The sequence below is a fragment of the Astatotilapia calliptera genome, chromosome 20, assembly GCF_964374335.1.
Source record: "Astatotilapia calliptera chromosome 20, fAstCal68.1, whole genome shotgun sequence".
Classification (NCBI taxonomy): domain Eukaryota; kingdom Metazoa; phylum Chordata; class Actinopteri; order Cichliformes; family Cichlidae; genus Astatotilapia; species Astatotilapia calliptera.
In genome coordinates, this window is record NC_137441.1 from 29365539 (window position 1) to 29380785 (window position 15247).

Below are 15247 nucleotides of genomic sequence, written 5' to 3' on the forward strand. Positions count from 1 at the left end.
TCTTTCTGATTATTCTTGTCTGGGAGACACAAAGAGCTTTGCTGTTTCATATTCATGCCAACAGACATTTTCAGGTGTAGAAAAAGTGAGCGGAGGAAAGATCCTGTGACAGGGTGACACGTTTTTCTCTAGAAGGCTCCTCTCCCTGACTTGCGTTGACTCTCAAAGTATTCTGTCACATTCAGAGACATCGGAGGAGGGCGGAGACGTTCAGCTCAAGAGACGGCGGGGATCAGCGGCGCATACATGCATCTTAAGATTTTAACCTACGCAGGGCTGAAGCAAAAACTCATCAGTGCTCTTATTAGATTATTAATGTTACCGCTTGGTCACAGCCAGGTTCATTAGGCACTGATGTGCAGTAGCAAAGCTAAAAATATTTGATCTAAAACGTTGGGATCCGAAGGGGGGAAATGGACATTTTTGGGAAATATGCTTCCTGCCAAAAGTTGGCTGTGAAGATCAATACCACTCTCTCCTGAGTGTCAGCTGGCATAAAGCAGAGGGAGAGCAGCCATTTTTCAAAGCGTTGCATTTTTCATCTATTCTCTAAGTGTTTGAACTGTACCGGGGGCCTTAACAGCATTCATCAAAAAGATAATGGCCTCTTTTGGTGTTTTTGACGATCGCTGAGTGCGCCTAATTATTTTGCTGAAGATACTCTTAAAGAGTTTTCTTTTTTAAACAGCACTGTGGTGGTGGAACCCCTCCTACCACCACAGTCCCAGCAGAGAACTTTAAAAATGGCCAAAAGAATGTGGACACAAGGCAACCTGACCTTCTGTCCATGTACTCCAGTGTATTTGTAGGTAAGTGGTGTGACCCAATACTTTCCTCTATATGCTGCCTTACAACTCAATATTACAGACCTCTCATTTTCAGAAGAAGACGCACAACAATCACAGGTGTGCACATACGTCAGTGTGGTACCTGTTTCTCCCACTTATTTATTCACTTACACATTTGTTTACTTACATATCAAAAACAAAGTTAAAGCATGCACTAAAAAAGTCTGTTAAAAGATTGTCCTTTTAGGAATGTCATTTCGTCCCATGTGCGTGTCACCTGCGTACATTCTTCTTTTAAAATAACCTCGAACGAACTTTGACCTTTAAAAAAATTAAAATAAAAAATACACCATTAAGACGATCAATGAAAATTGATTTTTTCAATCCGGGGCTAGATTGTGATAGATGACACATAAAACAGGGTTGTCATTACAAACCATTTCAACAAGGAGTATAAAGTGACTTACAGTTCTCCGTACTGTTGTGTCGTTTTTAAAGATTAGTTCAAAAACTGCTTAAAATGTTTCTCTATTAAGATGGAACTCACATTGCAGAGGGATTGGCTGCCGTGATTACAACAATTGTTGCTCAATGTGAAACTCTTCAGCAGCAATGTGTAACAAAAAACAAAAAGTAGTGTCATGGCGTATACACAAAACAATACAAGAATGACACCCTGAAAAATAGAAACATTTGAGCGTATCAGCCAGTCGGGTCAGACGTTTTCTCCGCTTCGTCGCCACTACTGGAGGAAGATGGCGGCACGTCCTCGCCCATCCTCTTTAGCTTGGCCTTGTAGTAGGCCTTCTTCATCCTGAAGGCTTTCTCCTTCTGCCGGGCTGCTCTCCTCTTCTCCCTCACCAGCTCCTGCTCCCACGCCAGCACCTTCATCCTATTCTCCCACTCCAGGATCTTCATCTGCTGCTGCTGCTCCAGAGCGTCCGATCTCTGCTGGTGCTCCAGTCTGGACAGGTCTACGGAGTCGTGCTGAGCTGGGCGGCGCCCGGCGTCTTCCGTCTTGCCGCCTGATGGTTGGAGATGCTGGCTGCTGAGCCTGGAGGTGCCTGAGAGGTCAAAGTTCAAAAGCTTCACTGTGGTTTGTACTAAAAAGCACGATCTGAAGTTTGCAAGGCAACTTTAGATTCACTTTTCTTACTTTCAAGGCTGTTTAACACCAGGAGCTGCAGTTTAGAGAATAAGGCTGAAATTTAAAAAAACAAAACACAATTTAATCCCAGTCAGATCTACCTGCGCCTTAATGCCAGAGCAAAGCTGATAAACCTATCGTCTTACAGTTTTAACCTGGACTATATTTTGAAAATCCTCAGATTTATTTAGGATAATAGTTTTTCCTTCTTGTGAGCCACTGTGCGATCTGATGCAGGCACAGCTGTGCTAACTGTTAGACTCAAAAAGCCCGAGTTGGCTCACCAAAGGTATACCTTGTCACAGGTAAACAAAGCAAACTAAATAAATACAGCAGGTTATAGTTTGTGTTAGATATAATATGTGTCACAGGGATTAGATGTGAAATGCTATGAATTACTTAGAAAAGTTTCTTAATAAAGTGGGTTAATGAAAACAAACTTGAACATGCTTTTGCAGTACAGCCACAGGTGTAAGCTGATGATTTATATATCCATGTGTGAGGTTGTCATACAGTGTCTGGGTCAATTCATAACTGTATCATCGATGGAAAATCTATTTAGAACTCTGCAAAGAAAAATTCTAATTTACTGACCTGAATGCTTCTTCTGCTAAATGCTCTTTTTCAATGCTAAAAAGTACTGTACTACATGTGATACCATCAGGAAAGACTGTCAGCATGAAACACACACAAACAGTAAAAACATCCCTGGATAGAAAAACGTAACCTGAAGAAAGATTTCTGAAGACTAGCTCGCCTATGAGAGTTCAGGCTGTGTTTGGTCACACCAAACAATGACTTTCAAGCTCGTCAGAACTGTATATACTTTACTTTTTGCCTCATATATTACATTTAAGTAATATATGACGAGTGGCTCAAGATTTTTGCACAGTACTGCAGGTTGTCAAAACATTCAATTTCAGCCACAAAAGGGGAGCCTCGGAGATAAATTAGAGGAAAAGCAGAGGAATGAACTAAACAGCTATTTAGTCTCATATTTATGATGCACAGTGAGCGTGTAACACCATGGTACACGGGCACTCCAAACAGCATACCCCCTGCTATTAATTGGGCTATCAATCTTCTTAATGACAGTAATTTATTTAGGTTGGTCACATGGGCTGCTTCTTCCCATTCACAATCTTCTAATAAGCATTCAACACTAAAGCCATCTCTGCAGCAAAACAGCTATAACTTATTGAAGTCTGTGTATAATTACGCCCTTTCCTCCTCACCCTTAGTAATGTTAACTGAGCCAATTATCTCCTTCAGCTCAAGGTTATTGTTTCTTAATTAAGAGTGGAGTATTAATCAAGTTAATAGTAGAATATCCCACTATTTGCCCACAGAAAGTTCCCTGCGCAAGGGTTTCCAAGCAACACATGCTCAAGCAGCTTGCAGGGTGTTATTTGTTGGTACCTGGTGCTGTAAAGTAGGCAGCAGGGAATGCCACATCCTGTAGCTCTGCATTGTGGGAGGTGGAGTTTGTAGAGGGGCTGTGGTGCAGATCTGACCAGTCGTTGCCTGTTATTCTGTCCAAGGCGTCACGCTGGAGGCAGATGGCCACTTGCTCCTTGCTGTCCTCTGCCTAAGAAGGAGGCGAGCCATTTGGTGTTTCTGGGATTAATGTCTGAACCTAAGGTGTCATGAGCAGCTCCAGGTTTACCTCTTAAATAAAATGAAACCAAAACTTTAAAAGTAATTACCTGATTCACGCTGCCATTCACCTGTCCTGTCACCATCAAACAGCCTGATAATAAGGAAGAAAAAAAAAAAAAGGATAAGGAGACAACCAGGGAGGGACTGCAAGTATATGTCTATCAGAAAAATGAACAAAGAGCGCCTCCCTCTGGTGGACACAAGCACAACATCACCATAAAGCACCTTAATCATGATGGCCATCAAAAAAAGCAGAAATGATATCGGAGCTTCTGCAAAGCAAACCTAGAAAGTAAAAAAGTCCACAAAGTAAGTGCTGTCAGTAACCTGGTGGCAGGTTTACTAAATGGAATGAAGTGAAAAGCGTAAAACGTTTAACAAACTCTCAGGACTTCATTATACTATAAGACACTTTAAGTAACTGCTGGGTTAACTGAACATTTCTTGGTGTAGATGAGCAGTATCGTGCAAAAGGGGGACAGTCATAAAATGAGCACAGTCCTTTTAATCGCTCTGTAAACAGAGTGAAACAATATTATTACAATACTTCACTTGTGACTTGATATTTTTGTGATTTTTAACATTTTACTCATTATTCTGAGTATTGCAATAACATATATTGTGATTTATCACCGTTTTTCAACTGCAAATAATGTTGCAGTTACATGCAATGTACTTCGTATAAAGCAGTAATTAACTGTGACAAATCACTGAAAACCATATATGTGCTGCAGTCTACACAGAGAGGAATTCACATCTTATTAATATATCAGTGCTCAACAACCTTCCTGTTCTTTAGGACCAGAGTACAAGCAGCTGAGACAGAGAGCTGTACTCTGGGAATACTACGAATGAGAGGGCTGATTTCATATATCACCATCCAGAGACAACGTTAGCAGAGCAAACTTACACGAAATAAACTCTGACCCAAAAACCATCAAACACACTTTTCTTGACAAAGTTATCTCCTAATACAAAGCAAGCTCATGGCTCAGTCACATGAGTAAAAATAGAACAACAACCTTCTTACATCCACACACACAAAAAAATTACTTTTCACAGGTCAAAGAATACCATCACAAAGAATATTACCATATGGCCAGAGGGTGCCTCTCAGCAGCTGCAGGACTGTTTTGACAGGACTAACTGGGATATCTTTGAACATCAGGACTTGGAAATGTTCACAGACGGTGTCCTCTGCTATATAAAACACTGCATAGACACTGTTACAGCAGTCAAACGGATCCGGGCTTATCCCAACCAAAAGCCCTGGATGACCCGGGAGGTCAGGCAGCTGCTGAAGGAGAGGAACATTGCGTTCAGGTCTGGCAACAGGGATTACTACACCACAGCCCGATCCAACCTGAAGAGAGGCATCAGAGAGGCAAAGGGGGACTATAGGAGGAGGATCGAGGACCATTTGAAGAGTAATACCAGCCGGCAGGTGTGGCAAGGCATCCAGCACCTAACCAACTATAAGATCAATCTCGGAGCTGCGGACGGTGACCTGGAGCTGGCAGAGGAGCTGAATATCTTCTTTGCCCGCTTTGAGACCAGGGTACCGGAGGTATTGGAGCCACAGCAGCAACACGCCACCCATAGCAGCACCACCCTCACCCTGGAAGAGCACGAGGTGAGGCGCATGCTGCAGGCTGTTAACCCGAGGAAGGCGGCGGGTCCTGATGGTGTGCCAGGTCGAATATTGAGGGATTGTGCAGGACAGCTGGCTGGGATCTTCACCAGGATTTTCAACAAATCCCTCGCACAGGCGACTGTCCCACTCTGCCTGAAGTCCTCCACCATAGTCCCCTTGCCTAAGAAGCCCCACATCACCGGCCTGAATGACTACAGACCGGTGGCACTCACCCCAGTGGTAATGAAATGCTTTGAGAAGCTGGTCCGCAGACACATCACAGCAGCCCTGCCCTGCAGCCTGGATCCACACCAGTTTGCCTACAGAGCAAACCGATCCACGGAAGACGCTGTAGCCACAGCACTCCATGCTGCATTAACTCACCTGGAAGAGCATGGTAGCTATGTGCGGATGCTCTTCGTGGATTACTGCTCAGCTTTTAACACCATCCTTCCACACAAACTGGTGGCCAAGCTACAAGACCTGGGGCTTCCATACAGCACCTGCATGTGGATCAATAGCTTCCTCTCGGGCCGTAGACAGAGAGTCAGAGTTGGCCATCACACATCCTCAGCCCTGAGTCTCAGCACTGGCTCACCCCAGGGCTGTGTGCTCAGTCCACTGCTCTACTCTCTCTACACACACGACTGCACTCCTCGCCACCACAGCAACATCTTTGTGAAATTTGCAGATGACACCACAGTGGCGGGGCTCATTTCCAAGGGAGACGAGTCTACGTACAGAGACGAGGTGGAGCAGCTGACGTCATGGTGTAAGGCCAATAACCTCCTCCTCAACACTTCAAAAACCAAAGAACTCATAATAGACTTCAGAAGGAAAAAGGCAGAGATCCAACCACTATTCATAAATGGGGACTGTGTAGAAAGGGTGGCAAGCTTCCGCTTCCTGGGAGTCAATATAGAGGAGAACCTTTCCTGGAGTGTGAACACCTCCGAGCTGCTGAAAAAGGCCCAACAGAGACTGTACTTCCTGAGAATTCTCAGGAGGAATAACATCACACAGAGACTGCTGGTGTCCTTCTACAGAGCCACCATTGAGAGTGTTCTAACTTACTGCATATGCATCTGGTACACTAGCTGCACAGGGGCTCAGAGGAAAGCACTCCAAGGGATCATTAACACCGCCCAAAAGATCACTGGCTGCCCTCTCCCCACACTGGATGTTCTACACAACGCCCACTGTTTTAAAAAGGCCCAAAACATCATAAAAGACACCTCACATCCTGGCCACTCCCTGTTCGAACTGTTGCCCTCAGGCAGACGGTACAGGGCAATCAGAGCAAGGACTAATAGACTCAAACACAGCTGTTATCCAACTGCAATAACACATCTGAATACTACAAAAAAAATGTCCATCACGCCACTCTTGTGTTAATCTATGCACGGTCTGAAGCATGTGTGTGGGAATGTATGTGAATGTTTTACTGTTATATCTTATTAGTATTTTAAGTATTCTATCTATTTTATTTATTGAATTTTATTGTTTTATTTATATTTTGATATTGCTAGGGATGATGCAATGATCGGGGACCATTCTTAATTTCGTTGTTCTCATGACAATGACAATAAAGTTTCTGATTCTGATTCTGATTCTGATTCAAATAACAGGAGGCATCCTTTCCGCAATAAGTCGCAGTCTGACTTAGACCAACTGCAATCATTCTCAGACTGACTGTCAAATCTGAAGGTTTGCAAAATAACTTGTCTAATTTATGAAGGCGGACAGATCACCAACATGTGACCATCAGTCTGAACGAGTCTGTGTCAGTGAGCATGACTTGAGGGGACTTGAATCAACAGGCTGCTAGCTGGTTGTACTTTAGTTACATTCCTATAGAACATGAAGGCTAATATCATATTAGAAAATGTGAAAAATCCCAATAATATTATATCGTGGTGTGTCTGATGATTCCCACTTCTCACTATTAAACACACTTTTCATGCCTGTGCTCCCAGGTTATTTAATTACATCAAAGACATAACAACAACAATAATTATTATTTTTCATTTAATAAAAAAAATTATATAATGCTAAAGAGCTTTAAAAGAAAGAGAAAAACCCGGAAAAACAAACAAACCTTTAAGTTACCCGGATTTGTTTTACAGGGTCAGTAAACGAATGAATGAGATATTGGGTGTTCCAACTTTCTGTTAAACAAACAAACAAACATCATTACAGTCTTAATGAATTACCCTAATTAAATCCATTGCTTAACCCCTTGAACTACGCAGTAGACCAAACTAATGCACCTTATATTCATTGTATGTTAAAAATGTATTTAATGAGCCATAATTTAATAATAATGGAAACATAGTTGCTATCCCAGGAGGAAGTCTTATTACTTCAGCGGACTCTGAATGCTGGCTGCTGCTCCTTGCTGTTGTTTTTAGGCTATAATGACACGGGATATAGAAACCTTAAATCAAAGACATAACAGACACCATATAAATCAACTCTGAAATTGCATAAACTGTACAGCTGTGCTCGGTAATGTCCTGATGACCACTCGTCCTGGGACAGATGTTTTTACACTCCTGTCTAGACTGGTGTAGCCACACGCACACACACCAACGATAACACCACATCACGATTAAACCATCTTAACAAACAGCGATGAAGCAGTTATCACACCAAGATCTCGTGAATTCTCTTATCAGATTTCTGTCATTCCTTTCAAGATGTTCTCCAGTCTGAAAAACTGGAAGTGACCCACCTTCCAGCAGCTTGCGGACCGCTGCTTTGTGGCCAGCTCCCCCTGCGTGGCTGGTAAGGGCAGCCTCGCCCATCGTCTGAAGTTTGATTGATTTGCAACAGGCCCTGCATCGGGCAAAATGAATGTCCTGGACGTCCTTAACCAGCCAGTCCTTGTAAACATCCTTTGCGAGCCAGGAATCTTGGAATTTACATTTGCCAGGCATAGCTAGCTCTAAAAGTTAGCTGGACCGCTACCTCCCAGCCTGGAGCAACCTCTTACCTTATGTACTGCCTCGTGATGCGTTCACGTGTTCTGCGAGGATTTGAAGACACGTTTACGCTGTTGCGCATGTATCTTTTGGCATTAGGTTACAAAATATCGTGAAAACGTTATAATTTAAACGCTGAGATAATTAACATGACTTTCCAGTTATGTACCCCAAATCCCACCGAAGTAGGCAACGCAGTAGAATCAGAGTGCCTGAATTTCATCACTACAGGTGCAGCTGTGGAATTAAAATGATAATAACGGCTTTTTGTATAAAGAAGTGGGTGTAAAAGCGCTTTGAAACTTCTTAGTAGGTATCCTGGTATTTTAAAATCAATGCCTGCGACTGAGGCTACTGACTGAGTTTTATCGAACATCCTTAAACGCAGCATAACATAGAAGGCTGTCCCTCACGTGCACAGAGTTCACCAATAAAAATACGATTAAACTCCTACTAGCCAATCAGCGTTGAGAAAGCCGGTAGTCCAGCTTGATTGGTTGAAACCCGGCAAGAACGACTGTACAGAAACACATGGGTACCAGACTAATAATGATCTTATAACGTTTCTGAACAGTTTCCTGCATTGGGAGCGTGTGTAAGTAGGCACGTCGAGATATTATTGTTTACCTGTTAAAGTTTTCTGCCGTTCGATATCTTATTCCTTTCCAAATAAGACAAGAAGAACTCCTCCTGTTAGCTTGTTTTGCTAATCATAAGGGTAATCTTCACTCAGCATTAGACTTTAGTAAATACAACAGCAGACTGCACTACCCGGAGTCTCAGCATGCTTTACAAGTACGATTTGTAAGTTAAAACTGCATATCTTCCCTTCATAATGGTCTTAATTTTTCGGCTGCTCTCTTTAGGGGTCGCCAAAGCGGGTCATCTGTCTGTATTGCACCGTATCCCCGTCATGTGCCTTTGTTGACCGCAGTTAATCTTTAAGTGATGGAGACGGTGGCCCTGGTTGCTCCAGTTACAGCTTTGGAGTTCCTTCAGGATGCGTTTCTAATTAAAGGTTAGTGTTCAACATATAAGATAAGCAAGTAGTTATTCTTGTGATGCTCTGCTGTGTTTTTCCACAGTGCTCCTATATTAACTGCATTTTTGTTACAAGTTCTTTATTGTTAAACTTTAACTTATTCAGAACTTCTTCATTTTGTATCTGTGCCACATTCTCTTTGTAACTCTGGTTGCTGTAATGGTTAGCTTGAACTTTAGAGTTCCAAATTTTGTACATTATTGCACAATACAAACACACACAACTTTTCTTTCATGGCAGGTGAGGGTCCGGTCTTGTCGGTGTACAGACTCAAGCCTCGCCCTAAAGCCTGTGCCTCATTGAGCATTCTCCATCATTACCGGATTCATGGAATAAGACCTAGAAGGTGGGAAGCTGAGCCACCACGGAGTGCCGGTTAGTATAAGCTGTTAGTATGAGCTGTTTCTTGTTTTGTTTGATTGTTTTTACTATACGTTAATATGTCGAGAAAATTATTTACAGAGCAATACGAAAGTGAAAGAAAGGCAAGTCTGGAACCAAGAATGGGTTCTCAGCTATGATAAAAGTTAAAGTATAAGCAGTTAAAGGTATGCTTGCAGGTGTTAGATTAAATTGAGGATATACAGTATACATATTATCTTTATTAGACAATTATTTATTGCGTATTAAAAGTCTTTATTCACGTAAAGCCTCCAGCTATTTTTGCTCTAATTTTTTTAAATTTTAATATACATAAATTTTTTTGCTCTTATTCACCAGCACTGAGCACTACAGAGCCAAATGTCTGCGACCTTGCAGTATTTGGAGGCAAAGCTGTGAGGCTTGTAAGGTTCCGTGTGGAGGATGGGGAGCATCTTCGCCTGGAGGTCCTGGGTCCCCTCATGGAGCTACAGGACTGGGCTCTGGATGTCCGCTGGCTCTCTGGAGGCAAACAGCCACTGCTGTGTGTGGCTCTTGCTCATAATAGTGCTCTTCTCTTGGATGTCACAAAAGGAAATGCCGTGGTGCAGCGTTCCTGTCTGGAGGGGTGTTTGCTGTACTCTGCTCTCCTTCTGGTTCATGAATCCTGGGTGGATACTGTCATAGTTGGAGGGACTGTGTTCAATCAGCTGGTTCTCTGGAAACCAGGAGACAAAAGTGGCAATCCTGAAAACAAAGCTCCAATTGAAAGGCGTCTACTGGGCCACACTGGGGTCATCTTCAGTATCTCTTACCTCCAGGAGAAAGGATATTTAGCTTCAGCCTCTGATGACCGCAGTGTACGGGTGTGGGGTGTTGGCACTTTAGGTGGGCCTGAAGGTAAATGTGGGGACTTGAACCCAGTTTGTTTAAGGATCCTATATGGACATCAGGCCAGGGTGTTCTCAGTCCGTCTCTCATTAGGGAATATCTTCAGCGCTGGGGAAGATGGCACCTGTTTAGTCTGGGACTGGGCTGGAAGCGGGAAGGTGGTTCGCACGTTGAAGGGACACCGAGCAGGGGGTGTTCGTGCACTGGCAGTCAGTGAGGGAAAGGATGCGAGCTGGGTGGCTACAGGAGGGGCGGATGGAGGGGTAAGGTTGTGGAGAGTGGAGGGCAATGAGAAGAAGGAGTGTCTAGAGGAGGAGACAGTGACAGAGAAACTGACCGACCTGAAATTTCCTGGTCAAGGCCTGCCTAAAGTTGTTTGCTTAGCAGGAGAAGAGGATGGTAGTACAAGCTGGAGTCAGTGTAAGCCTGTAGTTTGCACTGACAAAGGAATAGTTTACCAATATAGTGTTGGGAAGTGGGAAGTAGTGTGGAATGGGACTCCAGAGTTTCAGTCCTACTGTGTGATGGAAACGATAACTATCACTGTGAAGGAGTCGACAACCAAAGTTGATTTGTGTGCTGTGGGAAACCTCAGTGGGTGCTTACAGATCTTTCCCATGTCTCATCCTCAGTCTGGAATTCTGCTTACATGTGGATCAGGGAAGATCCATAGTCTTATTTGGCAGAAGGAAAAAGAGCGTGCGTATTTGTTAGCTTCAGGTGCTGAAGGGCGTGTCTATCGCTGGTGTGTAGAGACAAAATTCAATGAAACCTGTTCTTTAGCTCTCAGCATCACTGCTCTACCTTCTTTCCTCCTCCCCTCTTGCGCTAAGCGCTGGCTTACAGCTGCAGTGCGCCTCCAGCGCAGGTCAAGGGAGGTGCTTTGGGTGTGTGGAGACAGGAGAGGATCCCTGCTTCTGTTTCAGGAAAGAGAAAACTCAAAGCAAAGAAAAGGAGATGGTGAGGAAACAAATGAAGAATTACTGACAGATGGTAAACAAGGTGACGATGAGGAAGGTGGGCCTGAGGGAGAGGGGAAAGGCAAGATGGAGAATGAAGGAAGCAAAGAGGTGCATGACCTTTTGCTGCATCCTCTGAGCTGTCTGTTTGGGGTGCACGGGAAACAAGGTGTAACCTCAGTGTATGAGTACCAAGGCTTGTTCTATAGCACTGGCAGGGACGGCTGTGTTAGAGTTTTCAGTGTGCGTCCATCGTCACCAAAGAATCTTGAGGAAAGTAGAGAAGATAACGCTGCGGAAACAAGTGAAATGAATGAAGAAAGGCTTCAGCTGGAGGTTCTCAGGGTCCAGCGTGCCTGCAAAGGAATGGAGTGGCTGGAGAGGATTTTAATTCTCGAACCTGAAAAAGAAGTTGAGGAGGAAGAGGTCACCGAGGAATGTGAAGAGCTGTATAACAAAGAACACCAATTGACCGAACAGGTGGAGGTTAAAGGGGAGGAGGCAGAAGAAGAGCGCTTCAGAGAAGTAGAGAAGGAAGGCAGAGAAGCCAGATTTGTAATTGTCGGCTTTCATGCAGTCCATTTTGTTGTTTGGGATCCAGTGAGGCAGGAGAGACTGTTAGCAGTGCCTTGTGGTGGGGGGCACCGCTCTTGGAGTCTGTGGCCATCCCACAAAGGAATTTGGCTCGGATATGGAGCTTTGGTGTTTATCAAGCAGGGGGCAGTCCTGGCTTCACAGCCCCCCGGAGAAGCAATGGGTTGGGATGGAAAGACAGGAAGGGCTGGAGGAACAGGACTGAAAGATGGAGTCCATGGAAGAGGAATTGGGTGTGTATGCAGGCTGGGGAGGATAACAGACTTTGGGAACAGGAATCAGGCAAACCACTGGGAGTTAGTAGTGACAGGTGGAGAGGACACTAGCCTGAGTGTCCTGGCGGTACATCCCTTTTCTGGCAATATTAAAGTTCTTTCAGTTATTACCGACCACATCTCGAGCATCCGCACGGTGACTGCGATTGTTCGCCCAGAAGGGGGGAGTGAAAGCCAGTCAAAGCCTCTCTCTGCTCTGCTCGTGTCAGCCGGTGGGCGGGCTCAAATCCAAGTTTACCGGCTGTTAATTGTTTGGGACGGGCAGAGACTGGCTCCTTCCTGTCAGGTGATCCAGGTAGCCAGTCACCGTTTGGACAAAGAGTGGGAGAGGAGGCGCAACAGACACAAGATGGTGAAAATGGACCCGGAAACGAGGCAAGTTTTTTAAAGCTAGTGTTTAGATAGCCTCTGACCTCCTGTTATTTGTTCTCTGCATATATTTTCTCTTCCTCACAAAAAATCTGTGTTCAAAGACAATCTGCTGTTTTTGTTGTTGTTTTTTTTAGCTGAATATAACTTCAGTGTTTTTGTTTTTTGCATTTTAAAAAATGCACCTCTGATTACAGCTCTCGTCTGTGTGTTTTCAGGTACATGTCTGCGACAGTGGTGGATGAAGAAGTAAACCGTGTCCTCGTGGCTCTGTCCTGCAGTGACGGGGCTGTCAGGTTGGTATTCATCACAGCAAGGGTTCACACAGCTGGAATTTTCATTGAAGCTGCAGAAAAGAGAAAATCAGAGTGTCTTCGCATTGAGTTGATGCTCTCAAAAAGTATTATATTCAGTACTGGGGTGATGGTACTGGTGATTATAATAACCATAATGATGAATGTAACAGAATCAAAGGCTTTACATTTCATTTATGTGTGTCCGATTGTGTATTGTGGCAATAATCAACTGCAATCATCAGTTTTGTATTTTCAAGTATTTTTGCTCAATTTTGCCAACACGTGTACCATGCAGTCACAGATGTTAACATATGTGTAAGGAAATATGCATTGATCCTGCAAGATCTTATGTGGTCAGAACATCAGTATAATAACCAGCATTATGAATTTTTACCTAGTTATAGTCCAAAATCTCTTCCTCCTTGACACTTGTTTATTTGGGCTGAACAATGGGAGTTTTTGGAGTTTAACATATTATTCTGTAAACATCTTACTCGCATGTTTATTTTGTATTCTCATATAGCCTGGTATTGAATTTAGTCAAGTTATACTGTGGTAAGTTTTAGCATAGATTTTTAATCTTATTTTTCATGTATATTCAGATAATTAAAAGAAAATATGGTCATTAAAAGTCGGGTGGAAAATTAAAGGAACTGTTTTGGTAATCATGTACATGAACCCTGTGTGCTGCTATAGTGTCTAATGTTCTCCCTTAATACTCTTCTCACTGTTTCCTCACATCCATTACTGTTTTTTCCAGACTGTTCTCTGTCAATGAAGCGAAAGGTCAAATCGATTTGCTGTGGGAAACATTCTACCATCAACGCTGTGTACTCAGTGTCGCCACCTGCAGCCTGGAGGATGACAAAGGCAACAGGTTATGACTGTGATTGCTCATCTTTTTTTCCTGGGTTGTTATGTCATGCTTTACAGAACCAGACCACTGCTTTTGCTGTTTAATCTTTTTAGACTTAAAGTGAAATATATTTTTTTAAAAGCAGCTGGCGTATTAATACTACAGATGTAGTAGTTCTTTTTTTAACACTTAGTTTTATATCTATAACTGTGTCTCTCTTGCAGGTATAAGCTGCTGTTCAGCGCTGCGACTGATGGGAAAATCGCAGTGTGGAATTTGACCGACTCTTTGTCCTCATCAACGGATAATTCGAGCTGTGCTGCAACATCACCAGTCCCCTGCCTCGATGTTCCCGCCCACCAGAGTGGGATTAACTCATTGGCTGTTTGGGCAGAAAAAATGGGACAACAACAGGGTAGTTGCCTGGTAACTGTTGCTAGCGGAGGAGATGATGGACAGCTGACTGTGTCCACAATCGGGGTGCAGCACTCAGAAGGTGGGAAAATCGGGAGCCAAGTAGGGTTTTCTCAGATTTCTGAGTCTCAGCCTCTCCTACAAAAGCAGCTCCAGTGTCCAGACAGGCTTCAGATTCATCTCCACTCCCAGTGCCACATATCACTGGCCCATGCTGCCCCTCTAACAGCGCTGAAGGTCCTGAGACCAGACCTCTTGGTCTCCACTTCCTCAGATCAGAGGGTTTGCCTTTGGAAGGTCTGCAGTAACAGTATCAGCCACTATGGGGCAATGTGCTCCCACGTTGCTGATGCTGCAGGGCTCGCAGTCTGGGAAAGTGAGGAAGGAAATCAGAAAGTGAAGATAGGATTTGAGTCTGAGCAGGAGAATGCTGGGAGGCTCAAGAGGGATAAAGAAACAGCTGATGAGAAAAGCAGTAAAGAACCTGTTGAGGTAGAGAGCGAGACAGGTGACCCAGTTAGTAAGACTACTGGTGAGAAAGAAGAGACGGGCACAAGTCCAAGAAATCAACCAGAGAATGACTGCGTAGGTAAGCCTGTGAGTGCAGTAAAGCCTGAGACAGGTTTGAGGGAGCGATGGGAGCGATGGGCGCTCGTCTGCGGTCAGGGCTTCCAGCTACTACGAGTCAAGAATCCGGAGATGGATGCAGAGAAAAATGGAGAAAAGGGAAAGCTGGACGAGCGAATTAAAGTGACTGTCCAAGAAAAATGATTCTGAATAAAAAGATTAAAGATACTTTTGTAAAAACTTCACAAAGGGACATATTTTTTTTAATTATTTCTCAATTACCTGTCTTAATTGCAGCTGTATACTTTGATGTAAATGTATGTCTCTGGTAATTGTTTAAAGTATTTATTCTCTAGTTTTTGTTTCTTTATTTTTTGTTGCATGAAAATGATAAAAACATTTATTCCCAGTCA

At 43.6% G+C, this 15247-nt stretch overlaps 2 protein-coding genes across 4 annotated transcripts; one reads left to right on the forward strand and one right to left on the reverse strand.

Moving 5' to 3' along the window:
* Window positions 1-908: 908 nt before the first annotated feature.
* Window positions 909-8262, reverse strand: fsbp (fibrinogen silencer binding protein). Of its 2 annotated transcripts, XM_026153800.2 has the most exons (5): window positions 7962-8262; window positions 3642-3685; window positions 3355-3523; window positions 1945-1989; window positions 909-1852 (listed from the first exon to the last, which is right to left on the reverse strand). In XM_026153800.2, the coding sequence occupies exons 1-5, from the start codon at window positions 8164-8166 to the stop codon at window positions 1491-1493; spliced, it is 825 nt and encodes a 274-aa protein (XP_026009585.1). In that variant the 5' UTR covers window positions 8167-8262; the 3' UTR covers window positions 909-1490. The 2 variants fall into 2 exon arrangements, with proteins under 2 accessions (XP_026009585.1, XP_026009586.1); XM_026153801.2 differs by lacking the exon at window positions 1945-1989 and having other exon boundaries at window positions 7962-8258.
* A 401-nt stretch (window positions 8263-8663) lies between these two features.
* Window positions 8664-15247, forward strand: wdr6 (WD repeat domain 6). Of its 2 annotated transcripts, none has more exons than XM_026153790.2 (7): window positions 8664-8806; window positions 9078-9229; window positions 9494-9628; window positions 9974-12707; window positions 12920-12997; window positions 13758-13874; window positions 14078-15247. In XM_026153790.2, exons 2-7 carry the CDS (start codon window positions 9160-9162, stop codon window positions 15036-15038), a joined length of 4095 nt encoding a protein of 1364 aa, XP_026009575.2. In that variant the 5' UTR covers window positions 8664-8806; window positions 9078-9159; the 3' UTR covers window positions 15039-15247. The 2 variants fall into 2 exon arrangements, with proteins under 2 accessions (XP_026009575.2, XP_026009576.2); XM_026153791.2 differs by lacking the exon at window positions 8664-8806 and adding an exon at window positions 8855-9006.